Genomic DNA, 25,906 nt, shown 5'->3' with positions numbered 1-25,906 from the left:
GCTGGTGGAAGAAAGCATTCTAAGCAGCAAAGCATTCAAGAGGTGATGTGGGTGCTGTTAAAGGCATTCAGTTTTATAGGGGAAGCAGAGCATAAAAGTTCAGGAAATTTGCAGCCTGACAATGTGATAGAAAAGAAAATCCCATTTTCTGAGGAGAAATTCAAGTTGGCTATAGAAATTTGCAAAAGTAACGAGGAGCCGAATGTTAACCTGCAAGACAATGGAGAAAATGGCCCCAAGGCATGTCAGAGGTCTTCATAGCAGCCCCTCCCATCACAGGCCTAGAGACCTAGGAGGAAAAAATGGTTTCGTGGGTTGGGCCCAAGGTCCCCATGTTGTGTGCAGCCTAGGGACTTGGTGTCCTGCATTCCAGCTGCTCTAGCCATGGCTAAAAGGGGCCAAGGTACAGCTTGGGCTGTTGCTTCAGAGGGTGGAAACCCCAAGCTTTGGCAGTTTCCATGTGGTGTTGAGCCAGTGGGTGCACATAAGTCAAGAACTGAGGTTTGGGAACCTCCACCTAGATTTCAGAGGATGTATGGAAACACCTGGATGCCCAGGCAGAAGTTTGCTGCAGGGTCAGGGTGCTCATGGAGAAAGAACCTCTGCTAGGGCAGTGTGAAAGGGAAATGTGGGGTCGGAGCCCCCACACAGAGTGCCTACTGGGGCACTGCCTAGTGGATCTATTAGAAGATGGATACCATTCTTCAGACCACAGAATGGTGTATCTACGGCTTGCATCATATGCTTGGAAAAGCCACAGATGGTCAACACCAGCATGTGAAAGCAGCCAGGAGGGGGGCTATACCCTGCAAAGCCACAGGGGCAGAGCTGCCCAAGACCAAGGGGACCTACCTCCTGCATCAGCGTGACCTGGATGTGAGACCTGGAGTCAAAGGAGATCATTTTAGAGCTTTAAGATTTGACTGCCGTGGGGGCGGTGGCTCATGCCTGTAATCCCAGCACTTTGGGAGGCTGAGGTGGGTGGATCATGAGGTCAGGAGTTTGAGACCAGCCTGGCCAACATACTGAATCCCTGTCTCTATGAAAAATACAAAAATTAGCCAGGTGGGGTGTCGGGCACCTATAATCCCAGCTACTCAGGAGGCCGAGGCAAAAGAATTGCTTGAACCCAGAAGGTGGATGTTACAGTGAGCCGAGATCAGGCCATTCACTCCAGCCTGGGTGACAGTGCAAGACTCCATCTCAAAAAAAAAAAAAAAAAAAAAAGATTTTGGAGGACTGTTGGGAAGGCATGATTGATTTTGAAATGTGAGGAGATGAGATTTGGGAGGGGCCAGGGCAGAATGATATGGTTTGGCTGTGTCCCCCGCCAAATCTCATAATGAATTCCCACGTGTTGTGAGAGGAACCTGGTGGGAGGTAATTGAATCATGGGGGCAAATCTTTCCTGTGCTGCTCTGCTGATAGTAAGTCTCATGAGATCTGATGGTTATTATAAGGGGGAAGTTTCCTGCAGAAGCTCTCTCGGCCTGCTACCATACATATAAGACATGACTTGCTCCTCCTTGCCTTCCCCAACCACATGGAACTGTAAGTCCAATTGAAACTCTTTCTTTTGTAAATTGCCTGGTCTTGGGTATGTCTTTATCAGCAGTGTGAAAATGGACTAATACAATTGGTTTGGGATGTGCCTGGATAGAGGGGTTTAAAAAATCTCCCCAGGTGATTCTAATGTATAGCCAAGGTTGAGAGTCATTGAATTAGATTCCTCAGGATTTAATGAGTTGAGAGGGGTGAGGAGTAAATATCAGGAAAGAAATGGGGCCAGGAAGGAGAGAAATGATTGCTGGGACTGATGAAAAATAGTGTCTGCCTCTCTCATGCATCTTTATCAAAAGTAAAGTATGCTTCATTCATTTTTTCATTGAATCCTTTCCTTTTTCAGTAATTTTTGGGCTTCTACAATGTTTAGGAGATGAGAAATCAAAGGACACTGTTAGGAAATTAGAAGAAGTTATATAGGTCAAATAAAATAGAAAAAGTATACTGCCTCCAGGCAAACACAACCCCAAGGCACGGGGCTTGACTAGGGAAGAAAAGGCTGGATTTCAGCCCTCATTCGCTCCTTTGACTAGGCATCCTCATGCAGTGTGCAAACTCAGCTGTGCAAGGAAGCCAAAAGCATCCAAAGATAAACAGGACACAGGTCCTGCCTGTCAAGACCTCATCATCTCTTGGCCAGGTGCAGTGACTCACGCCTGTAATCCCAGCACTTTGGGAGGCTGAGGCGGGCGGATCACGAGGTCAGGAGATCGAGACCATCCTGGCTAACACGGTGAAACCCCATCTCTACTAAAAAACACAAAAAAATTACCTGGGCATGGTGGCGGGCGCCTGTAGTCCCAGATACTCGGGAGGCTGAGGCAGGAGAATGGTGTGAACCCAGGAGGCAGAGCTTGCAGTGAGCCGAGATCATGCCACTGCACTCCAGCCTGGGGGATAGAGCAAGACTCCATCTCAAAAAAAAAAAAAAGACCTCATCATCTGAACCAGGGAAACAAGAAGTAAACATACTGACTGCTTTTAATAGTTTAAGATCCATCCTAGGGGTAGTCATAGACAGTAGAAGGCATCTGAAAGTTATATTGTTAGATTACACGTTGCATTTTTTCAGGATACAAATGCTTTTAATTTTTTTAGCCAATTTTCTAACTAGAAGAGTAATTATATACACATATATATTTTAGAAGACAATTTCTCACTCTGTCGCCCAGGCTGAAGTGCAGTGATGTAGTGGGGTGATCATAGCTCCTTGTAGCCTCGACTTCCTGGTTGCAAGAGATCCTCCCATCTCAGCCTTTTGAGCAGCTGGGACTACAGGTGCTCACCACCACACCTGGATGATGTTTTAACTTTTTTTTTGTTTTGTTTTGTAGAGATGGGGGTCTCCCACTGTGTTGCCCAGGCTGGTCTTGAACTCCTGGGCTCAAGTGATCCTTCTGCCTTGGCCTCTCACAGTGCTGGGATTATAGGTAGGAGCCACTATGCCCAGTCTTGCATATCCTTATGTAATGACATCCTGCACAGCACTAATTCATTAGAAGGTTTTTTGTGTTTTTGAGACAGGGTCTCACTCTGTCACTCAGGTTGCAGTACAGTGGTGTGATCTCAGCTCGCTGCAACCTCTGCCTCCCGGGTTCAAGCAATTCTCCTGCCTTAGCCTCCTGAGTAGCTGGGATTACAGGTGCACATCACCATGCCTGGCTAACTTTTGTATTTTTGGTAGAGGTGGGGTTTCGCCAGGTTGGTCAGGCTGGTCTCGAACTCCTGACCTCAGGTGATCCACCCACCTCAGCCTCCCAAAGTGCTGGGATTGCAGGCGTGAGCCACTGCACCCGGCCACAGTCTTAAAAAATAAAATAATTTTTAAAACTTTAAATGTTAAAAAAAAACGAAAACCAAAACTCTTCACAGTATTTGTTAAAAGTCTTTCTTTTCCCTGCTCTGAGAGTACTGAGCATGGATGCATCTCAGCCAAGGAGAGCTGGTGGTGCTTCCCACCCAGAGCCATTGAGCCTAAGCAAGTGCGGCGAAGGCACAGCTCTCAGTCAATGAGTCTCCTATGCATTCTGCCTGGTTGAGTGAGTTCTGTGGCTCTCTAGCTTCTTTTTGCATTTATTTTGTCTCTGGCAAGTAGTTCTGACCCGCGAAGCCTGGCTGTAGAAGTAATAGGGCTGCAACTATTTCAGAGAAGCTAAGGGAAAATATGTTGGATTTTAACAGAGACCGAAGGGGCTTGCAAGGAAACAGTCCAAAAAGAGAGATAGACAGGTCAGTGAGGATTGTGAGAGTCCTCTGACTGCATGAAGGAAATAGAGATGTCACCACGCCTCAAGAGAACTGACAGGAAGAATTATGGCTTCAAGTATGATATGGTTTGACTCTGTGTCCCCACCCAAATCTCAACTTGAATTGTACTCCCATAATTCCCACATGTTGTGGGAGGTACCTGGTGGGAGATCATTTGAACCTTGGGGGAATTTCCTCCGTACTGTTCTTGTGATAGTGAATAAATCTCACAAGATCTGATGGTTTTATCAGGGGTTTCTACTTTGCATCTGCCTCATTTTCTCTTGCCACTGCCATGTAAGAAGTGTCTTTCGCCTCCCGTCATGATTCTGAGGCCTCCCCAGCCATGTGGAACTGTAAGTCCAATTAAACCTCTTTTTCTTCCCAGTCTCGAGTATTCCTTTATCAACAGTGTGAAAACAGACTAATACAAAGCATGTCCATGACCTCAGGAGACTTGGAGAGAAAGGACGAGCAATTGGCAGTGACTAATGCCCGGAACACCAGCAGAGGCCTGCACCAGCAGGGACTACTCAGAACTGATTTGCCTAATGCTCCTATTTCCAGAAGTGCTAAACAGAATATGCTCTATCTTTTGCCAGCTAATACTTTCAGAGTAGCAAGAATTAGTTCACCCATATCACGGGTTTTTTTAAAAAAGCAAGGGGCCGGCATGGTGGCTGAAGCCTGTAATCCTAGCACTTTGAGAGGCCGAGGTCGGGGTATCACCTGAGGCCAGGAGTTCAAGATCAGCCTGGCCAACATGGTGAAACCTTATCTCTACTAAAAATACAAAAACTAGCCAGGCGTGGTTGTGCACACATGTAGTCCCAGCTACTTGGGAAGCTGAAGCAGGGGAATTGCTTGAACCCGGGAGGAGGAGGTTGTAGTGAGCCGAGGCCATGCCACTGCACTCCAGCCTGGGCAACAGAGCAAGACTCCATCTCAAAAAAAAAAAAAAAAAAAAAAAAAAGTGAGGCATAAGAAAGCTAAGTCTTGAGAGGGACTGGGGAGCTGGGAAAGAAATTTGAAAAAAACACAGGTCACTTGCCACGGAGATGGGAGCTGAGGTAGTAGATTTGGTCTCCACATAAAATAAATTTTTCTTGCCAGGCGCGATGGCTCATTCCTGTAATCCCAGCACTTTGGGAGGCTGAGGCAGGCGGATCACCTGAGGTCAGTTCAAGACCAGCCTGGTCAACATGGTGAAACCCCATCTCTACTAAAAATATAAAAATTAACTGGGTGTGGTGGCAGGCACCTGTAATCCCAGCTACTTAGGAGGCTGAGGCAGGAGAATCACTTGAACCCAGGAGGCAGAGGTTGCAGTGAGCCGAGATTGTGCCATTGCACTCCAGCTTGGGGGACAAGTGTGAGACTTCGTCTCAAAAATAAAATAAAATAAAATTTTCTGTTTAACAATACACTGAGCCTTATAAGGTATGATTATTAGAATTATTCAATTATAACTGACCTTATAAGGTATGATTGTTAGAATTATTCAAGCAGTGTTGGTTTGACCAACACTCAAGGAAGCCATGCAAAGGGGTCACACATTGGCTAGAAGGCTGGCCTATATCCAGGGTTCTTACCCCTAAGACCCCAAAGAAAGGGGATGTGGTGGCTCACGCCTGTAATCCCAGCACTTTGGGAGGCCAAGGCGGGTGGATCACTTGAGGCCTGGAGGTTAAGACCAGCCTGGCCAACACAGTGAAACCCCGTCTCTACTGAAAATACAAAAAATTAGCTGGGTGTGGTGGCACACGACTGTAGTCCCAGCTACTCAGAAGGCTGAGAGGCATGAGCATTGCTTGAACCCGGGAGGCTGAGGTTGCAGTGAGCCAAGATTGCACCACTGCACTCCAGCGTGGGTGACACAGTGAGACTCCGTCTCAAAAAAAAAAAACAAAGCAAAAAAGGAAAAAGAAGGGTGAGGACCCTTCTTTTCCTCTGAAAAATTCACATACTCATTGAATTGATAATTTATTGCTGCATAATAAATCACCCCAAGAACATAGTAGTTTCTTATCTCACAGCTTCTGTGCGTCAGGAATTTGGATGCAGCTTAGGTGGGTTATCCTGGCTCATGATATTGAAGTGAATGTCCACCAGGGTTGCAGTTATCTAACACAGCAGCTGGCAGCGGGTGGGGGGGGGGGGGGGGTGATTTTGCCCCTCAGGGGACATTTGTCAACATCTGGAAACATTTTTTACGGTCACTAAGTTGGGGGAGTATGCTATTGGCATCTAGTGGATGGGGGCCAGGGATGCTGTGATAGCTCCTACAGCACACAGCACAACTCCCCACAACAAAAATTATCCAGCCCCAGATGTCAATAGGGCACCCTGATCCAAAGGCTCAAATAGGGCTGCAGGGTCCCCTTCTGAGAAGGCTCACTCACACGGTGGGTAAGGGCTGTTGGTGTGCTCCTAACATGGCAGCTGGCTTTCCCCTGAGCAAGTCAGCTAAGAAAGAGGGCAAGGGGGCCGGGTGTGGTGGCTCACGCCTGTAATCCCAACACTTTGGGAGGCCGAAGTGGGCAGATCACCTGAGGTCAGGAGTTTGAGACCAGCCTGGCCAACATGGCGAAACCCCGTCTCTACTAAAAATACAAAAATTATCTGGATGTGGTGGTGCATGCCTGTAGTCCCAGCTACTGGAGAGGCTGAGGTTGGAGAATCACTTGAACCCAAGAGACGGAGGTTGCAGTGAGCTGAGATTGTGCCATTGCACTTCAGCCTGGGTGATGAGAGCGAAACTCCATCTCAAAAAAAAAAAAAAAAAAAAAAAAAAAGGAAAGAAAGAGGGCAAGGGCCAGGGGGTGTGGTAGCTCACACCTATAATCCTAGCACTTTGGTAGGCTAACGAGGGCAGATTGCCTAGGTCGGGAGTTCAAGACCAGCCCAGGGAAAATAGTGAGATACCTGTCTCTACCAAAAGAATATGTATATATTAATAAAAAGAAAGAGGGCAACAAGGAAGCCTTTCATGATGAGTTTGTTAGAAGCAAGTTACTGAGTACAGTCTTCACTGAAGGGAGAGGACCTGGCTTCCACCAGTCTTTTTGTTTTTGTTTTGTTTTTCAACCCCTCTCCTTTGGCTTCCACCATTTGAGGAGGGAATCATCAAAGAATTTGTGGACATTTGAAAACCAGCAAGCCTATCCACAACACAATTCTACACATTAAGTTCAATGTCACAGATTCCAGAGCCTGCCCATGGAATCCCTACATTAAATACCCCAAGATTCCTTCCAGCTCTATCAGATAAAATCTAGTAACTTCCAATCAAGACATCTTCAAGGACAGGTTAAAAACTAACAAGCAGCAAAACCTTCAGGATTCTATCCCCAGCCCGTGTGTTCACATTATACCCTTCCTTTCCTCCTCCTCCTGGGCTTTCCTGCCAAGGTCTTTGCAACTTACTGTGTCACTGTATTTCATTCCAAAGCAGGACTGAGGGGCTGACATTTACGCATGAACCTTGAGACTCCACTTCAAGAGAAAGATTAGCTAAGGATTCAAGGATTCAAGACACCCCCTCCCCCCTACCTGTTAGACTTAATACAAGTAGGACTGACAATGTTGCAAGTAAAGGTAGTTCTTATTGTCTGGTCAGAGGAAATGAGGTACAGCCAGGTTCAGCGATGCACAGATTCATGGATGTCATGGCTGATTTATTTAATTTCAGTCCATTCATTTATTTGCTTTCCATTAATCATGAGCAATATTCCCCTGGAATGGTGGTCCTAAGAGGGTTCTTGGAAAAAGAAAGCAGCGTCCATTTGATTTTTTAACTTAGTTCTCAAGATTTTCTAGAGAATCCTTTCTTGGTAGTGATTTTCTGTTTTCAAAATGGAGAAGGAGATGCTTATAGGCTTCTGGGTGTAAAATGGCTTCGTCAATCCAGCGCTTTGATGGATCAAAGAAGGGAGACAGTAATAGACTATTTGGTGACCCGCCCTTGAAGCGTCAGGGGATCTCAGTTGAGCACTTGGGGGAAAATACCAATGGAACAGAGGGTTTTTAAAAACAGCGTCCAGGTGTTTTTCCTGGCCTAGAAATGCTGCCAGTTTTACTTCCTGCCACCCCTTTGATCACCTTTGGAACAAGCAGGGGCTGTGAAGAGAACAGTAAGGCTCAGGCACCGCCGTCCCTTGCCTTAGAAGTCCGAGTGTTACTGAGAGATGCTGACCAAATGGCGTCTGTGTGTCGGGGTGGTGGGGGGCCCTCCCTTCCCGGGGCCTCTCAGGATGGGAGAGGACAGTGCTTGTGGCGTGAAGGCACTGTGGAAGAGGAACAACGAGCCTACTCCTCAGGAAGCAGATACGACCTGTGGGTCCCTCACACATGGGCAACAAAACCTCTGTGTGTCCTCGTGCCCTAAGCTCACCCGCTGCCGGCCCCATTTATCACCCGAGAGTGAAAGAGAGAACGGAGCACAGCATAGCCAGGTGGGTTCATTGCACAAACGGGACCCAAAATGGGACCCGAAACAGGAAGGTCCCGAGGTTTATTTATCAGTTAGGGTCTGGCTGTCACCCAGGCAGTGGTGCAAACACTGCTCACTGCAGACTTGACCTCCTGGGCTCAAGCAATTCTCCCGCCTCTGCCTCCCAAGTAGCTGGGACTTACAAGCCTATACCATCATGCCCGGCTAATTTTTTTGTTTTTTGAGATGGAGTCTCGCTCTGTGGCCCAGGCTGGAGTGCAGTGGCGCGATCTCAGCTAACTGCAACCTCTGCCTCCCGGGTTCAAGTGATTCTCGTGCCTCAGCCTCCCAAGTAGCTGGGATTACAGGTGCTCGCCACTACGCCCAGCTAATTTTTGGTATTTTTAGTAGACAGGGTTTCCTTATGTTGTGCAGGCTGGTCTTAAACTCCTGATCTCAAGTGATCCCCTGCCTTGGCCTCCCAAAGTGCTAGGATTACAGAAGTGAGTCTCTGTGCCCGGCCTCCGGCTAACTTTTCAAATTTTTTTGTTTGTTTGTTTGTTTTTGTAGAGACAGGGTCTCGCTGTGTTACCCAGGCTGGTCTCAAATTCTTGGCCTCAAGCCATCTTCCCACCTCAGCCTTCCAGTGTTGCGATTAAGGCCTGAGCCACTGTACCTGGCGAGATCCTGGGTTCTGAAGAAGCCTTCTCGGGGTTCACTGAGGGTGTGGGGTTGTGCTGGGAACGCCACCCTGAACTTTGCACTCCTCAGGCCCATCCTGCCTCCTTCTCTCCTCTGCGGGAGGCCCTGACCCAGGCCTCCCCTCCAGGGCTGCAGCATGGGGCCCAGACTCCCCTGCTTCCCCTTCTTGCAGCTACTAAAGGCAAATAAACAGACCGTTTTACAACTCTAGAGTTTTCCTGCCTGTTGTTACGGGGGAGCAGGCAGCTGTTAGCAATCAGCAAACGTGGGCAAGTTCCTGAGGTGCCAGAACTGTACAGCGTTCTTATGGGGAGCCCTGCTCCACAGGCCACTGCTCCCTTATCTTCAATCAGCCGGCAGGTTTCCTGGTTTCCTCACCTCAGAGCCTACCTTTGGCCAAGGGGAACTTCTTCTCCACAAAACCCACGTCCCAGTCAGAAATCACAATAAGCCCTTTGGAAGTGATTCAGGCAGAAAAATGAGTGCCGCTTTGTTTCTCTCCAGCGGGTCATTATGCTCCTCCAGGGGATGAGGCCTGAGGAAGAAAGTTTCCTTAGAAACGGAGGCCAGCAGCAGTCTTTCAGGTGTGTGTTCTGGGAGTAAAGGCCAGGAGCTTCTTGGAGGTAACCAGCAATGGCAACGAGCTTGGCAACCTCGATCTGGCCAGTGCTACAGAGCCGGAGGAACCAGGAGATGCTTGCTGTGGAGAGGAGGCACCAGCAGAAGCCACCCCCAGGTGCCCACGTCCCCAGCCACAGTGCCTTCCGTCCTGGGCTGAGGGCACCACAGTTAACAAGGGGAAAGTGAAGGGACTTGGGAAACCCAGGCCCAGTGCTTATCTGTGGTAAACAGTAGGGGTAATGAGAGTGTGACAGGAAAACAGAGACTTCCCAATCCTATTTAAAGATTGACAGTTTTTATTATCTGATTGTACAGGCTTATTGTGAAAAAATGTGAAAAACCCCAAAGATAAAAATTACTCTTATGTTTACCACATACAGACTGCTACTTTCCCATTTTGGGGTTTTCTTCTCAATCCTTTTTTCTAAAATGCTTGTTTTAATTTTTTTCTCACAAAATTACATCACGCATCAGGCAATGATGTGCCTGGCCAATTTTTGTATTTTTCTGGTGGAGATGGGGTTTCACCATGTTGGCCAGGCTGGTCTTGAACTCCTGCTGGGATTACAGGCATGAGCCACGGCGCCCGGCCTAATCTCCATATTTTATCAAATTAATATATGTACATATAGTGTGATAAGCAAGTGCAGTAGTTGAAAGGTTTACAATAGAACGAGGGGCCGGGCGCAGTGGCTTATGCCTGTAATCCCAGCACTTTGGGAGGCCGAAGCGGGCAGATCACCTGAGGTCAGGAATTTGAGATCAGCCTGGCCAACATGGTGAAACCCTGTCTCTACAAAAAAAAAAAAAAAAAAAATAGAACGAGTGCTGGACATGGTGGCTCACAGCACTTCGGAAGGCTGAGGCGGGAGGATCCCTTGAGTCCAGGAGAGAACAGCGTGGGAAAAATAGTGAGACCCCTCCTGTCCCCCGCATGCTGCACACACTGTCAAGGCTCTTGGATGGAGAAGGCCCCCAGCTGGACTGACTCAAGAGGAAACTTTATGAGAAAGTGACGAAGGCTCTGGGTATCCAAAAGAAGCAGAGGATCAGGTCTGTGGGAAACAGGAAGTGGAAGCAGGAAGTCCTATCTTCTCTCCTCTGAGGTGCGAGGGACATGGCCTCTGGATTGCTGCTGGGCTCCCCTCTTCCCTTTGATGACTTCTACCAACTCACTGTGCAGAGTCTAACTTGGTCCACCTATGACATCTTAGCTCTAATTTTTTTACCACTGAAGGGCAGGAGTTGATGTTGTTTTTTGAATGGCATTTAAAATCAACTTTTATTTATTAAGGTGTAATTTATCTTCAGTAAACTAAAGTGTGCAACTAAATGGATTTGACATCATAATCGACACGCACATTTCCATCACCCCCGAAAAGAGACCCTGGAGGTGCAACAATTTTTTCTTTGTACAAATTGCCGAGCGTATTGACTGCTGGCTTTGGGTTATGTGAAGGGAGTTGTCACTTGGTTCACTCAATAAGCAGGATTTGTGTAGAGGCCAGGCAAGGAAAGGCCCATCTAAACAGTCATCTGTGTGACCTTGGGCAGGTTAGTCCCGCTGTGCCTGAGGTTCCCATATGTAGACTCAATCATAATGTCCCTCATGGGGTTGGTGTGAGGATCAAATTAAAAAATGTGCAACAGAATGTTAAAATCAAAGTTGTGGCCAGGCACAGTGGCTACACCTGTAATCCCAAAACTTTGGGAGGCTGAGGAGGAGGAGTGCTTGAATCCAGGAGTTCACAACCAGCTGGTCAACATAGTCAGACCCCATGTCTACAAACAATAAAAATAAAAATTAGCCAGGTATGGTGGCATGTGCCTGTAGTCCCAGCTACTGGGGAGGCTGAGGCAGCAGGATCACTTGAGTCCTGGAGATCAAGGCTGCAGTGAGCCAACTTTGTACCACTGCACTGCAGCCTGGGCAACAGAGAAACACCCTGTCTCAAAAAAAAAAAAAAAAAAAAAACCAACAAAAAATCGAAGTTTTAATGGAGACTTCAAGATAAAATATGTGAAAAGGAAACGGTCTGCGAAGAGCGCCATGATTTTTGGGAGCTTCAGCTAGGTGGGGGATATAAAAGGGTCCAGAGTGTGGAAAGGGAGGGAGCATTTGCTAAGGCTATCCTAGACCAAGAGCGGAAGGGAGTGATTGTCTCCTTGGAGTTTATTGGTAACTCCTCAGCTGCAGGTGTGGTGGTCTGGGGTCAGTCCCCTCCTCTGGGAGACACAGGACTAACTGCTTTTCGGGGAGCAACTGGAGAGCTGCGTGGGGATTGCCTAGGCTCCCGGAGATGGTCAGGGCCAGGGATGTGTGAGTGAGTCCTGTGGATCAGGTGTGGGAGTCCAGTGGGAGACAGCAGGGTCTTGTCCAATGGAGACCCCAGCAGCAGGGAGCTGGAGTAAGTGACTAATCACTAAGAACTCCACAGGGGGCTACCGTAACAGGCACCTGCCTGGTTTAAGGGAATGCCCTCTGAGGGACCCAGCAGGGACCCCCTGAAAAGCTGATGAACGTACCCTAAGGAAGAGCCAGTGACACATGCCTGCCAGAGCTAAATTAACTGGGTGCTAGTGCAGGGAAGTCCTTTCCTATCCCCCAGCGGCTCCCTCCCTTCACCTTCCCTGAAACTGCCTAGAAAGTAGGACGAGAAGAGAGGCTGAGAAATGGAGGAGAAAGCAACTTCTTTCCTTTCCTACCGCAGGCCTCCAGCCCAGGCAGAGAGAAACGTTAATGCTAAATCAAGTTGAGACTTGATTGTTACCATGGACTAGACATCCCAGTTACTGAGCTGGAACTGTCTGAATCTGAGAGTCACCAGGGGAAACTGTCTTTTACAGAAGGGAAGGCCTGCAGAATTTTCTTCCAGTGGCAGGGGAAGGTGACTCCTTGAACAATTTTAAAGGACCAGTGGGAGAAAAATAAATGGTTTGTTCACACGTTGTGTTTGTTCAACATAAGGTAGTTAAGACGTGTTTTGTTGAGTGTCCATTAGTTTATCAGAGGTCTCACGCATTTCATCAGTGCTGTCACAAGCCAGGGCCTGCCTGGAGATGATCCCTGCCCCGGGGACCAATGCGGGAGATGCCCAAGAAGACCACACTGCAGTTCACTGGGCTTGCCCTTAGGGAGTTGCTAACCCTGCCCTGGAGATCTGAGGTCATCACAGGCCCTCGGGGCTGGTCCTGGTGTCCTGGGCACCACTGTGGCTGCCCATCCTAAGAGGGAATGGAATTGCCACCAGTATAACTGGAATCCAGTAACTGCTCAGGCAAAAGACTGTGGCCCCAGTCAAGGAAAGCAGGACCATCTCCTGGGCAAAAACATGAGTTCACAGCAAAAAGACAAGCTAGGGAGGAAAAGAATTTGGTTGACAGTGACCGCCGCAGTGTCATCAAAGCCTGGCTGAGCCTGTGAGATTAGCACTAAGTACCGCCACTTAAACTATTCTGGGCAACTGTTTCTATTTCTGTGACGGTTTACATCTTTTTTCGCAAAATCAAAGAATGTTAAGCAGCTGAGGGAGCCTCAGTGATGATCTGCACCTGAAGTTCTAAAGACCTTGAGCTCACGGGCCGCTGAGAATCTGATGGGCTTATGGACCCATTACCCACAAGAGTGCCTGTGTCTCAGCTTCTGTGCACAATTTCTAGGGTATGACATGCTCCCAGGCCACATTCTTCACTCCCTTTGTCCTTGCTGATGGCCTGCACCGTGCCTGTGTCCAGCCTTCTGGCAGCTGTGGGGCACGGGCATGTGCCCCAGCCCCTAGGCAATGAGATGAAAAGAGAGGACTATTGGGAACAATGGAGAAAAGTTTTCCTCCCTGGAAAAGGATGAGGGGGTAACTCTCCTTTCCTGCCTCTCGATGGTGGTGCTAGGTGTCCAATTGCCATCTGGCAACCATGAAAAGAAAAGCCAAGAGAAACAGAGAAGCAGAATTAACCAACCCTGCAAGAGTCAATTTAAAAAAAACTTTTATTAAAAAAAAAATTGAGACAGAGTCTCACTCTGTCGCCTCACCCAGGCTGGAGCACAGTGGCTTACTGGAATCTCTGCCTCCTGGGTTCAAGCGATTCTCCCACCTCAGCCTCTTAAGTAGCTGGGACTACAGGTGCGTACCACCATGCCTGGCTAAATTTTTGTATTTTTAGTAGAGGCGGGGTTTCATTATGTTGGCCAGGCTGGTCTCGAACTTCTGACCTCAGGTGATCCTCCCACTTCAGCCTCCTGAAGTGCTGGGATTACAGGCGTGAGCCACCACACCCGGCCTTGTTCGTTTTTTAGAGTCAGGTTTCGCTCTGTCACCCAGACTGGTGCAGCGATGTGATCACAGCTCACTGCAGGCCAGAACTTCTGGGCTCAAGTGATTGCGATCCTCCCACCACAGCCTCCCTAGCAGCTGGGACTACAGGCACACGCCACCATGCCTGGCTAAGTTTTTCAATTTTTGTAGAGACAGGGTTTCATTATGTTGCTGGGCTGGTCTTAAACTCCTGGCCTCTGGCGATCCTCCTGCCTTGGCCTTCCAAAGTGTTGGGATTACAAGTGTGAGCCACAGTGCCTGGCTCCCACTTCTTGAAAAGTGAATGACATATCCTTACTGTTTAAACAGTTACTTTGGCTTTCCTTTTATTTTTTTTTAAGCTGAAAGCAGCTCAACTGACAAACAGATTCCCCGAAGACCACCCAAACCATCTTTTAAGACTTCATGGACCCAGTTTAGGAAGCATGACTAGTCTGGTCTCCTCATTCTACTGTCTTCTCTGGCCACTTCTCCAAGCCACTTTGTGTTGTCCCTGAACTCTTTGGGAGAACTGGGATGAAAGGCAGTCTTCATATATGAAGAATAATGAGGAAGAAACCTCACAATGGAAAAGACACGTTCTTAACCTGGCTGTCTCAGCCTCTGTTGGGACCTCTTACATCTCTGAGCCTGTTTCCACATCTGCCTGCTTCACATTAGGTTCACGAGCGACTGCACATGAAAGTGCCAAAGTAGGTTCTTGCTGGCATCTGGCTGATTTCTTCCCAACCACAGTCGTTCCACAGCATGAAGATGTAGCCTGCCACCCACGAGTGGTTCAGAGGATGTTCCAGGAGGCTGAGTTGGCTGCTGCCTTCTTTCACTTTGGCCAGGGGAGCAGTGAGAGCACAGTGCACCCAGGATACTGAGACCCTGCCACCCACCTGTCATCAGGGAGAAGAGGCAGGAGTTGGTGCCACCATCTGCTTCTTACCACCCTCCATCAACACCCTGCTGGCTTGACTGCCTGCTGGCTCCATAGCTGGGGTTCTTGTTGGTTCACAGAAACAAATCCTTTAAAATTGTATTTCTGGAATCTTATAAAGTGCTAGGCAGACACAGAGATCACAACTCCAAACTTTGTTATTGGCTCTAAACCAAAGTTGTACACTGGCTTATTCAAATCTAAAAAGCCCAGCCTGGTCCCTGGGTATCACATGGCTAAAATTAGCCTGGCCATCTGCTGAGACAGCAGCTGGGCTATTCTGAGCCCCAGCAGGCCTGCCTGAAGTGGAGCTGGGCCTGGGAGTAAGTGCCGGAGAGGCTGGACACTTCACAGTTAAGGGGACCACAGGCAGGGACATGGCAGATGAGGCCACACTGAGGGGAGGCCACACTGAGAGGGAAGGCCAGTGTCATGGTGATGGTTTCACAGCATAGAAAAAGCACAGGATGGTCTGTGTCTTGTTCTCTAGTTTCTCCTTACCTAGAGCTTCCTTTTTGGATTCAGACTTAAGCAAAACCACTCCGGGATTTTAGCAACAATGGCTAAGATTTATGGAGCACTTATTAGAGGTCAGGAACAACACGAAGTCCTTCTGGGGAATCAGCACACACACTCTCAAGACAATTCTAAGAGGGAGGTACAAGATCTGGGGGATTCAGAATGGCCTGTTCCTTTTACAGAGTCCATGAGAAAGAGGTTTGGTTGAAAGCACCAGACAGGCATGAGCCCTGGCTCAGACAACCCCAAGAATATAGGGATTCCCTCCTGTAGGCCCTGACCCCTGCCTTACTTCATCTCTGGAAAGGACCAAGAGTATCCTCAGAATCCAGAATCCATTGAACTAAAGGGCAAGACATTTAGCGGTACAAATGTGACATACACATTTATAGGTACCCTATAAGAAAGAACTCAATTTGAGTGTACGTAGAGCCATTGTAACTCATCATCAGAAGCCCTACACTTCGGCTAGACTTGTTCTGTGGCTTAAAACTGCAGCGTCTCGGTTGGGCGGAGTGGCTCATGCCTATAATTCCAGCACTTTGAGAGGCTGAGGTGGGCGGATCACTTGAGGCCAAGAGTCTGAGACCAGCCTGGCCAACATGGTGAAATCCCACTTCTACTAAAAATATGAAAATTTGCCGGGCGTGGTGGAGCGTGCCTGTAATCTCAGCTACTAGGGAGGCTGAGGCGGGAGAATTCCCTGAACCGGGGAGACAGAGGTTGCAGTGAGCCGAGATTGCACCACCGTACTCCAATTTGGCCTGGGCAACAGAGTGAAACTCTGTCTCAACCCCCAAAAAACAAAACAACAACAAAAAAAACAACAACAAAAAAGCAAAATCCAAAACCTGCAATGTTTCTGCCCCTCTAACTGGCTGCTTTGGTCTTTTTTTTTCTGTAATTGGTCATGAAGCTATAGTTGACATCTGTGACTTTCCTTTTGGTACCCATTCCTTATTTCCTTTGCCCTCAGCCAGAACCTCAGTTGACTAAAGTGACCCAAGCCTTCATTCCTAAAGGGTCTGAATTTTCCACAGTGCTGTCATTTTTTGGAGTTGCAGTGTTTTTAGTTGCTGTACTTCCCCTTGCCTTTACCACTGGACATGGTGGCACTAAAGACCTCCTGAGAATCTACTGGACTCTAGACGTAGTCCTGCTTGTCTCCCTGTGCAGCATCCCACTTTCCCCTTGGTAATGAGGATCACTCACTCCTGCCAGTAAGGTCACCCCCCTCCTCCGCACATTGCTTCAGTGGTACAAGGAGGAGCCCCAAACAGCCAAGTGGTAGCCTCATCTTCTAAGTCAATGAAACCATAATTGTGTCCCCTAGAAGCATCTCTCCCTTATGGACTAAGACCTCCAAACACAAGCCCTGTGAGTGGGGTATCAGATGTGGTAACAGCAAGAGGAACTACTCCCACTTCACCGACTGGTTCCCAGACCCATGTGCTTTGGCTAGGCGGAGACACCAGGTTGGTCTCTGATTTCAACACTCTACTGCATCCATAAGATCAAACCCTATCCTTTCAGGATGTTGTCTCACAACTGGCACCATCACGAGCCATTCTACTCTTCATTTAGGCCATTTCTGGGTGATGGGGCATGTGGCAAAACCAGTTAATTCCTAAGTGCAAGCCTGACGCTGAACTCTGCTGCAGAATGAGGTCGCTGATCAGAAGCAAAGCTATACAGAATGCCACAGTGGTGGGTGGCATTGAGTGCCGTGAGTCCACATGACCCACAGGACACACACCAGCTGTCTCTATCACCAGCACTGTTCCCTAGTCCAGCGGGCAACATTTTTCACATACGGGTTAATTTCGCTGAGGAGGAAGATGTTTACAGGCCACATTTTCTTTACTTTTGAAGTCTCTAAAATATATCTTCTTATAACCTACATGACTTACTCTAGGGAAAAGTAAAGAGAAATCAGAAAACCAACACTGACCTCTTAAACCACACAAATGGGCATATTTGGCACATGCCAAAGGGAAGCTGCCGTCTAACCTTCCACGCCGAGGCTGAATGGCAGAAGTGAGGGGCAGTGGGATGCTGCTAAGCACTGTACCAGACCTCCCTAAACCCCCATGGCCCCAAATTAGACTCAATTTGGAAGGCCCTGCCTTATGAAATGGTGGAAACACTATGCCTCAAAAAAAAAGCAACCACCAATCTCTGAGGAGTCAAAACAGAATTTAAGGGAAAGGCAATGACACCATTGAGAAATGTGAACTCCTAAGGCACCTGGGTGTACTTTATAGAGTGGAATAAAACCAGCCCAACAGGTCAGAGGTGAATGATTCCCAATGTGCAGATCTTAACAGTTAAGATACAAGGTTTCTGAAGGCCAAAGGACAAAGCACAACTTCCAGGCTTTTGGTGTAAACAGTTAAGCTGAGTACATACTATGCACGCACCAGGGGCAAGGCTACCAATTAGATTTCATTCCTAAAAGCAGTACTTGAGGTTTGCCCTAAGGCAAAGTTCCCGGCAAATCATTCTACAGCAGCTTTGCCTTAGTGCTCTGGGATGCTGAAGGAATGGTTCTCCATCTCTTGTGTAGCCAAGAGATAACCACCGATGCAAAATTCATTGGCTAGCACATTGGCTAAAACACTACTGTGTACGTAGTGCATCTTTTATAGATGTATGCATGCACCGCCGTGGAACAGTGTGCTCTGAAACGTCAGCCTAGTAATGCCTTGGGCAACTACTGCTGGCCAAGGGCACTTCCAGGCACAAAGGCAGGAGGAGGGCAGCTCATCAGGAGGGGCAGAGGGCAGTTCCTCTCGCTTCTCTCATGGAGCACCCTGAGTTTCTATGCAAGGTTGGCTTTAATTTTTAAATTAAATTCTCACATTTTAGCTGCTACCCTGAGATAGGACTTGAATTTTTTCTTTTTTTTTTTTTGAGTCGGAGTCTTGCTCTGTCACCACACGTGATCTCAGCTCACTGCAACCTCTGACTCCTGGGTTCAAACGATTCTCCTGTCTCAAGCTGGGATTACAGGTGGACACCCTGTCCAGCTAATTTTTGTATTTTTAGTGGAGATGGAATTTCATCATGTTGGCCAAGACGGTCTCCATCTCCTGACCTCGTGATCGGCCCACCTTGGCCTCCCAAAGTATTGGGATTACAGGCATGAGCCACTGCACCTGGCCAGGACTTGAATTTTTTAAAAGCGAACAGAGAAAAGCAGAATGTGTAAACTAAAACATAAAATGCTAATTTCTCTCTTTTGAAAGGAAAATAGATTGAGAAATGTGAAATCTTCCTTAAAAAAAGAAACCAGTTTTGATTACAGGGAACCCATTAAGTAATCATTCCAACCTAAAAATACTTTGTTTAATCAGGTATTGTGAGGGTAATTGCCTTTCTCTGTGCTGATTTAAAAAAAAAAAAAAAAAAAAAGGTAGAGTGCAGAATACTCAGAAGCCCAGGAGCCCAAGAGCCTGGATTGCTGGATAATCAGGAGAGAGGGTCTCCAGGTCAAAGGTGCTGGTCTTGAACTCCTGGCCTCAAATGATCCTCCCACCTCAGCCTCCCAAAGCACTGGGATTACAGGTGTGAGCTACTACCTCACTTGTCCCCTTCTGTAAAAGGTCAGAAGTGACATAAGACACTGGCCCTGGCTTTCAGGCAATTGAAATGTAAACCTTTAAGTATGATTCTCAAATGTAGAGTAGTTGTATGAGGCAATGTGGTGTATGAAAGGCAGTCCTCCGGAGAGCAGGATGAGTTGATCACCACAATGCATCTGATAAGTTGGAAAAAAAAAAAAAAGTGTCTTCCTATGCCTGGTGCTTGTTTTTCTGCCCCTTAGGTGGGGCATTCCCATTGAGCAATGCTGTTTGTTGCCTGGCACGTTCTGGGGTTTCACAGATATGGGTAGAAACAATCCCCCCAAAGTCTCTTGGGACCTTCCACTGTGAAGATTAACCATATCTGTAGTCAGAATGAGAGCAGACACGCAATACACAAATAGAGAAGGCATCTGCATTTTTAATCGAGTATTACTATTAGCCCTTGGATAAGTATACTGGCGGTAGAGTTTTAATTTGGAAGACAAAAGTGCCCATAAGAAAGTCAAGAATTTCAAATGAAACTTTTAATACTACGTATTTCAAGAGCTCCCATGTTCAAGTATTCCTAGAGAAGGAAAGCTCTTTTTGTTTCTAAGTATGAGAAATTGTTACCGTTCCTTCCTTTGGTCTTCCCACACCCCTCACAAAGAGGCAAACAAAATAAAAAGCGGACAATAAGTGCAAGATAAAAAAGAAAATCTAAATAGTATGAAATTAGTTTTTATTTTTAACTAAAAATAAAATGCTTAACATCTTTCCAAAATCGAAACTAAAGACGAACACTTAGAAAAGAGAGTGGAAACGTATTTTTCCTTCCCTGGGGAAACCAGTAAGGCAGACGTTCTAACGAAGCTTGGTTTTTTCCACAGGACTAGTCTATGCAAACAGAATCTCTCTCCAGCCTTTTCTCTATGTCAGTTTTATCTACCTGGCAAGAAAAAACAAAAACAACCCCCAAACAACCCCTCCCCACAAACACAACACAAAACAAGGGACTTGAAAAGTTGGAGAAAACCTTTAACGCATTTCTGTAAAATCCTTTCTGAGGTGGTTTAGTACAGGCACTATCCATGCGCAACTTAGTTGGCCAGGTGAGTTGGTGCAGAAGCGCTTCAGGTGAATTCATACCAGAGCCACCGGGTGTGAGTCGGCCACCTCTCCCAATTACCACAGGGAGGTCTTAAAATTGAATTTCAGTTTCAGCAGATACTTCAGATTTACCTGAGCAATATCGTAGACAATGTACCTGAGGGGAAGCTTGTTAAGGAGCCAACGGTCATACAACAGAGGGTACATGTGCCTCATCTCCCCCAGGCTGGCAGGACGCTCAGTGCCAGCCTGAAAGTCACTCTAAGTCTTCTTCAGGCAGACTGAGGAGAGGAGATCATCCTCTGGAAACTGGGGGAAGGCTCATACCTTGTTAGCCAGACTATGCACAGGGAGGGACCACGGAAGGGAAACAGTCACCATGGGACAGACTACAGGACAGCCTCTAATCCTTCTCTGCCCTGGGTAATCTGACAGCATGTAAGTGACTCTGTAGCTCGAGAACATCCCTTTGTGCTCACACAGCATACTCAAGAAAGGATACTCGTTATATAGTAGACAGGTGTCATTCACACCAGATGAAATCCCGGTCCCAAGAGGAACCTCTACACCATCCAGACTAATACTAGCTGAAGGGTCAGGGGTAGTTTTGCCCAAACCTGAAAAACAGAAGTCACAAGTGACATGAACTGTGAGAGCAGATGTGGCAAAGGTTCCAGGGAGATGAGCTCTATTTGATGTTGAGTCCATGTGGCCTTTTTTTTCCCCTTTTTGAGATGGAGTCTCACTCTGTCGCCCAGGCTGGAGTGCAACAGCATGATCTCAGCTCACTGCAACCTCCGCCTCCCGGATTCAAGCAATTCTCGTGCCTCAGCCTCCTGAGTAGCTGGGATTACAGGCACCTGCCACCATACCCAGCTAATTTTTTGTATTTTAGTAGAGACAGGGTTTCACTACGTTGGCCAGGATGCTCTCGAACTCCTGACACCTCAGGTGATCCACTGCACCCAGTCTCATGTGCTCATTTTAAAGACATGCTCTGCTCTATCTTTCTTCAGATATAAAACTAAGGCAATAAATCAAGGTTTCCAGGGCATCAACCTTCACTGAGTTTCATGAGAACAGTGGCAGTACCCTCCATACAGGGTCACATTTTGGCTTAACAGAATTCCAAAGCAGCCACTTCAACCAGGCAGTGGGAAGTTCTAAATCATATGCTGCAAATTCTAGCAATGCAAGATGCTCCAGGCTACAAGATGCTATAGCTACAAGTTAGGTTAAAGCCCAAACCCATGCACCTGGTTACTGGTGCCTGCACCAAGATTCTCCTGGGGCATCTGTGATACCAGCTGCAGCCACAGAGAGAGAACTGTTTTTAAAAATGAACCTCCTGCTATAGAGCTTGCCTTTTTTTTTTTACAAAAATAAACAAAACGAACCTCCAATCACGGTCAGCTGCAGCATATTAACCACCACTACCACCCCCAAACAACAACAACCACACACACACCCCAAAAGGATAAAATGAATCTCCAGCTGTTTGACAGCCAGCCACAAGGCAGCCTTCTCAGGACAGCAAGCCCCCCGTTCTGTGCTGTCCAGGGTGCCTTAGGCTGTAGCAGCAGCTTTGGAAACACTTTACCTTTGACACTGTGCTTGCCCTTGGGTAACTTGCTGATATGTGAAGCGTGCTTCAGTTCATACCTATTCAAAAGAGGACGGGCTCAGAAGAGGCTTTCACACTGTGCTCTCAAAACCAACAGTTTGATTAGGAGAATAAGATCAGATATAGAGATGAGATAAAAGCCCACAAAACCCAGACCACCTTAACTGCTCAGGCTTCCTCCCGAGTTTCTGGAACTGCTCCAGAACCTGAAGCTGCGGTTGCGGCTGAACATAGTCTGTGCCCAGCGATCACTGCTATGGGGCCATTTTCAAGGAAAGGCCCTATATGGAGTGGTGAACGGCAGCTCTGGGTTTCCGTCCACATTCCACAGTCCCCAGACCCCTGGCCGTTTACATGACCCCGTGCTTTTGGTTACAGTTCACAGGACTAGGGTGGATGTCCAAATCAAGCTGGACTAATCAGATCTTTCTCTGTGGAGAATCTGGAAGTGGGATTAAGATTCCAGTTCTATTTGGGTTGGTCTAAGAAAACGGAAACACTGCTGAGTGGAGGAGGAGGCCATGGGGGATCATCCTTTGTGCAACTCAATCTCTCTGCTTCCCAGTCCGTGGAGAGAAGACACTGCCAGCTCTGGAGGCCTGGCTGCGTTCCTGCCCTTGCATTTCCTGAAGTATCCTTGTATCTCCCTTGTTCCCTTAACTTGAATTGGATTCTGTTATTTACAAGAAAAGAATCCTAATTGGCAGGTCCAGTAACTGTAGTGGGGAATTTCCACTCTCCCAGCCAAACGGAGTTCTGCCTATAGCCCATTCCATCTGTCCCCATGAAATGCCATCGGTCCCAGAGCCAGGTTTACTCACATGTTTCCAAGGGCAACTTCTCCCAACACGATTAAGCCTATCGGGTCTCCCTGAGACGTATGGCAGTAGTTGGCACTCTTGGAGACCATGTCAGCGAAATAGATCCCTTTACCAAACATGTAGCCTGTCTGGAAGGTTGGAAAAGGGACAGCTGAGAATCTTCTGATGGGAAATTAGGAGCAGCTGTTCACTGAGTGCCAACATGAGCAAGCCACCCAGCTAAGTGCTGCGATCCATCACTTCTAATTCTCACAATGCCCATGCTGAGGAAACACCAAAGTTTTAGCTCACAAGCCAGGCTGCTCAGATCCTAGCTCTGCCAGGTGCCAAGGAGCTGCAAGAAGCTACGTAACCTTTCTGGACTCTACTTGCCTCTTTTAAGTGGGGAACATAATCTCATGGAGCTGCTGTGAGGATGGAATGAGCTCATCAATGTTACTTAAACTAGTGCCTGTCAACACCCAAGGAACGCAGGCTGGTATTTTTATTCTCTTTTGTAAGTGAAACACAAGGTTCACAAAGGGTAGGCCATTTGCCCGTTATACACTACTGCACAGCACCAGAGAGAATCATTTAAACCACTCTCCTCCTCGTTCTGCAACTGTGAAACTAGAGGCTTGGAAGGCCCTGTCCAGCTGGACCCATCTAGAATCCAGCAGGTGGCATCACGACCCCTCGTGTCTGGGTAAAGCCTTACTTATTTATCACTACGTTTTCCTGCTGAAGACACTGACACTCGAGAGGTGGCCCGGCTGGGAAGTGGTAGAGGTAGGCCTGGACTCAGCTTGGCCTGTAGCCACGTGTCTGTTCTTTGCTCGTCAACACACCCGATTAGCATTTGCAGCAGGCCCTGGCCTGGATGCTCTATCTCCTTTGTTCCAGAAACTGTGTTTGAAACTCCCGACAGGATCAGGGTCAGGAGGATAAAAGGGTGAAGGCCTAAAGAAAGGATGTCTGGCAGAATCCCCCTAAGCCAACTAGGCCTCTTACTCAAAGTTCTTTATGGAGACACCTGCAGAGACAGGTATTGCCCACCCCTCACTAGGCCAGGCACATACCACAGGTGCTTCAGGCGGGGCTATCCGAAGACCCTGGGACAGGATCCCAGCAAAGTTGGTGGTCCTGGACCCGTGCCACAGCAATCTTCGGTTATGAAGCTGCTTAAAGGGCTTGTAGCGCTGGCATTCGCCTTCACGCTCTATCTTAAAGATCTGGTTGTAGTAGTAAACAAAGGGAGGGACAAAAGAAGCCATTTGTTACTCTGGTTGATTGAAAGATAGGACTGGACACAGGAGAAATGACTGGCTGTCCCTAAGGCTAGAAGACTTAAGGTCTGCTGCAATGCAGAAAATGTTTTCCACAAGGCTGGGATGGAAGGTCAAGGTCTGGCCCAGCAGAGCCCAGCCATTGCTAGTTAGTATTACTGTGCAGCAGATGTGCACTTGAGGAACTTTATCTTAGACCTCTGATAATTGTACGTTCTGAGACCAGGTTTGGGGATGGGAAATGTCCTTTAAAACATAATAAAAAGCCATCCCCAAACTACTGTATAAGATGCTGATTTTATAATCTCAGCACTTTGGGAGGCCAAGGCAGGCAGATCACCTGAGGTCAGGAGTTCAAGACCAGCCTGGCCAATATGGTGAATCCCTGCCTCTACTAAAAATACAAAAATTAGCCGGGTGTGGTGGCGCATGCCTGTAATCCCAGCTACTCTGGAGGCTGAGACAGGAGAATCACTTGAACCTGGGAGGCAAAGGTTGCAGTGGGCTGGGATTGTACCACTGCACTCCAGCCTGGGTGACAGAGTGAGACTCCATGCCAAAAAAAAAAAAAGACTACTAATTTTTCTGCTGAACAAATGAGTCACTTCTTTGGATTATTTAAAGTAAGTAAACTGCTCTTTTCTACCCAGGCCCAGGTTGGAGGAGTGGGCAGGGAAAAGCTGGCAGGACACAGAAGAAAGTGGGGGAAGAAGGGATTCTTACATCGATGACTTCCAAGTCATACGCATTGTGTGTGGTTGCATGAGTGTTCTTAACATACTTCCTGATGATCTCGGCTTCTTCAGAATCTCTGCCAACCACCTGGGTAAACAGAATCTTGGGATTAGCACAAAGGAGACCCCAGGAGAGCTACAGAGGAGGAATGCTCAGGCTCAGTCGATGCACAACTCAACACCACACTCCTCAAAGGAAGCCAGGCATGACCGAGAGCCTGTGTCCCAGGCCCGTGGGCTGGGCAGATCCTGGGCCAGTGGCTCCACTTTCCTGAGCCTCCACCTCTTCATCTACTTGGGCTCAGGGTTCCTTTTTGTCTTAAAATTCTATGTTTTGGGATATCAGAGAAGCTAGAATATGGGGCTCACTGTCAGTGAGCAGGGCATTTCCAGAATAAGCAACTGGCTCCTGGAAGAGAGTCCAGCTCAGCATGAGTTAAAACACAATGGGCCAGAGGAAGTCACAGCTATGATGTGCAATTAAAATTATCCCTGGCTCAGTGCACAAGCCTAACAAGCAGCTGTCAAATAGCTGACGTAATCTATGCTAAGTAAACCTGAGTATTATAGATGAGACTAGTTATGTTTTATTTTCATATTTATATTCAAAGTTCAGAAAACCTAGGAATGCTGGTCTACCTCACTGTCTTTTAATTAAAAGTCTTCAGAATTGTAAACAGAGAATAAGAATCCCTTCACAAAGAACCACTCCCACAGTTTTCCCATCAGGAAGGTGCTCCAGGGGCAAAACAAGTGACATGTGGCGTCTTACCTGCTTGGACTCACAGATCTACACTTTGTCCTAGGAAAGGAGCAAAGGCTCTTTCTTTAGTGATGTAAACACCTGGTACCAGACTCAACACACTAGCCCACCTGAACCCCTGCAACACTGCAGGGAATGGGCTGAGGACAATGGGGCACATGAGTGTGGAGATAGGCTCAAGGACAGGGCCATCTAGAAGCTGAGGCAAAAATCCCTCCTCTGTTGGTCTAAGCAGGGTGTTCAGAGACTGTGTGTGCCAACACAGGCCACTTTAGCTCCAGAGAAAAATGAACCCAAGCACTGTGTTTTTATTAGAGCTGCCATCAAGCATTTCCACTTCTGAAATGGACATTGGTAATAAGCCCTCTAAAAGTTCACACCACAAGGGTTTAGAAAAACAGAGTTCCTCTCTAGATTAAGGAGGGGGAAAAAAAAAAAGAACTTTTGGTAAGACCCTCAAAAATCAATTTGTATGCCAAGCTGAGGTGCTGGCTTGGAAGGCTGCCTTGCAAGCAAAGTGCATTATCTACATGTGAAATGCCTGGAGGTTCTCAAAGGACCACCAGCAGCAATGTCCGGGAACTTGTTAGAAAAGTAAATTACTGGGCACCAGCCATCTGTGTTTTAACAAGCTTTCCAGGAGATCCTAACACACATGCAAGTATGGGACCGCTGCTCTCAGGATGAGGTTAAATGTTTGA

General features: G+C 47.5%; 1 protein-coding gene across 1 annotated transcript in view; it reads right to left on the bottom strand.

Annotated features, from left to right (window-relative positions):
* Positions 1–19,609: 19,609 nt before the first annotated feature.
* The window catches only part of PARP1 (poly(ADP-ribose) polymerase 1), a 47,374-nt gene continuing 41,077 nt past the window's right edge, over positions 19,610–25,906 (bottom strand). Inside the window, exons 18-23 of the mRNA XM_021926608.2 lie at positions 24,432–24,530; positions 23,502–23,654; positions 22,444–22,571; positions 21,599–21,660; positions 20,501–20,615; positions 19,610–20,155 (exon numbers count right to left, since the gene is read on the bottom strand). Of these exons, the coding sequence (XP_021782300.2) occupies positions 20,074–20,155; positions 20,501–20,615; positions 21,599–21,660; positions 22,444–22,571; positions 23,502–23,654; positions 24,432–24,530 (639 nt within the window). The 3' untranslated portion in view covers positions 19,610–20,073. The remainder of the gene's footprint in view (positions 20,156–20,500; positions 20,616–21,598; positions 21,661–22,443; positions 22,572–23,501; positions 23,655–24,431; positions 24,531–25,906) is intronic.

Source organism: Papio anubis, chromosome 1 (assembly GCF_008728515.1).
Source record: "Papio anubis isolate 15944 chromosome 1, Panubis1.0, whole genome shotgun sequence".
In the NCBI taxonomy this organism is placed as follows: Eukaryota; Metazoa; Chordata; class Mammalia; order Primates; family Cercopithecidae; genus Papio; species Papio anubis.
The sequence above is the reverse complement of the archived record's forward strand: the minus strand, read 5'-3'. Positions and strand labels throughout refer to the sequence as shown.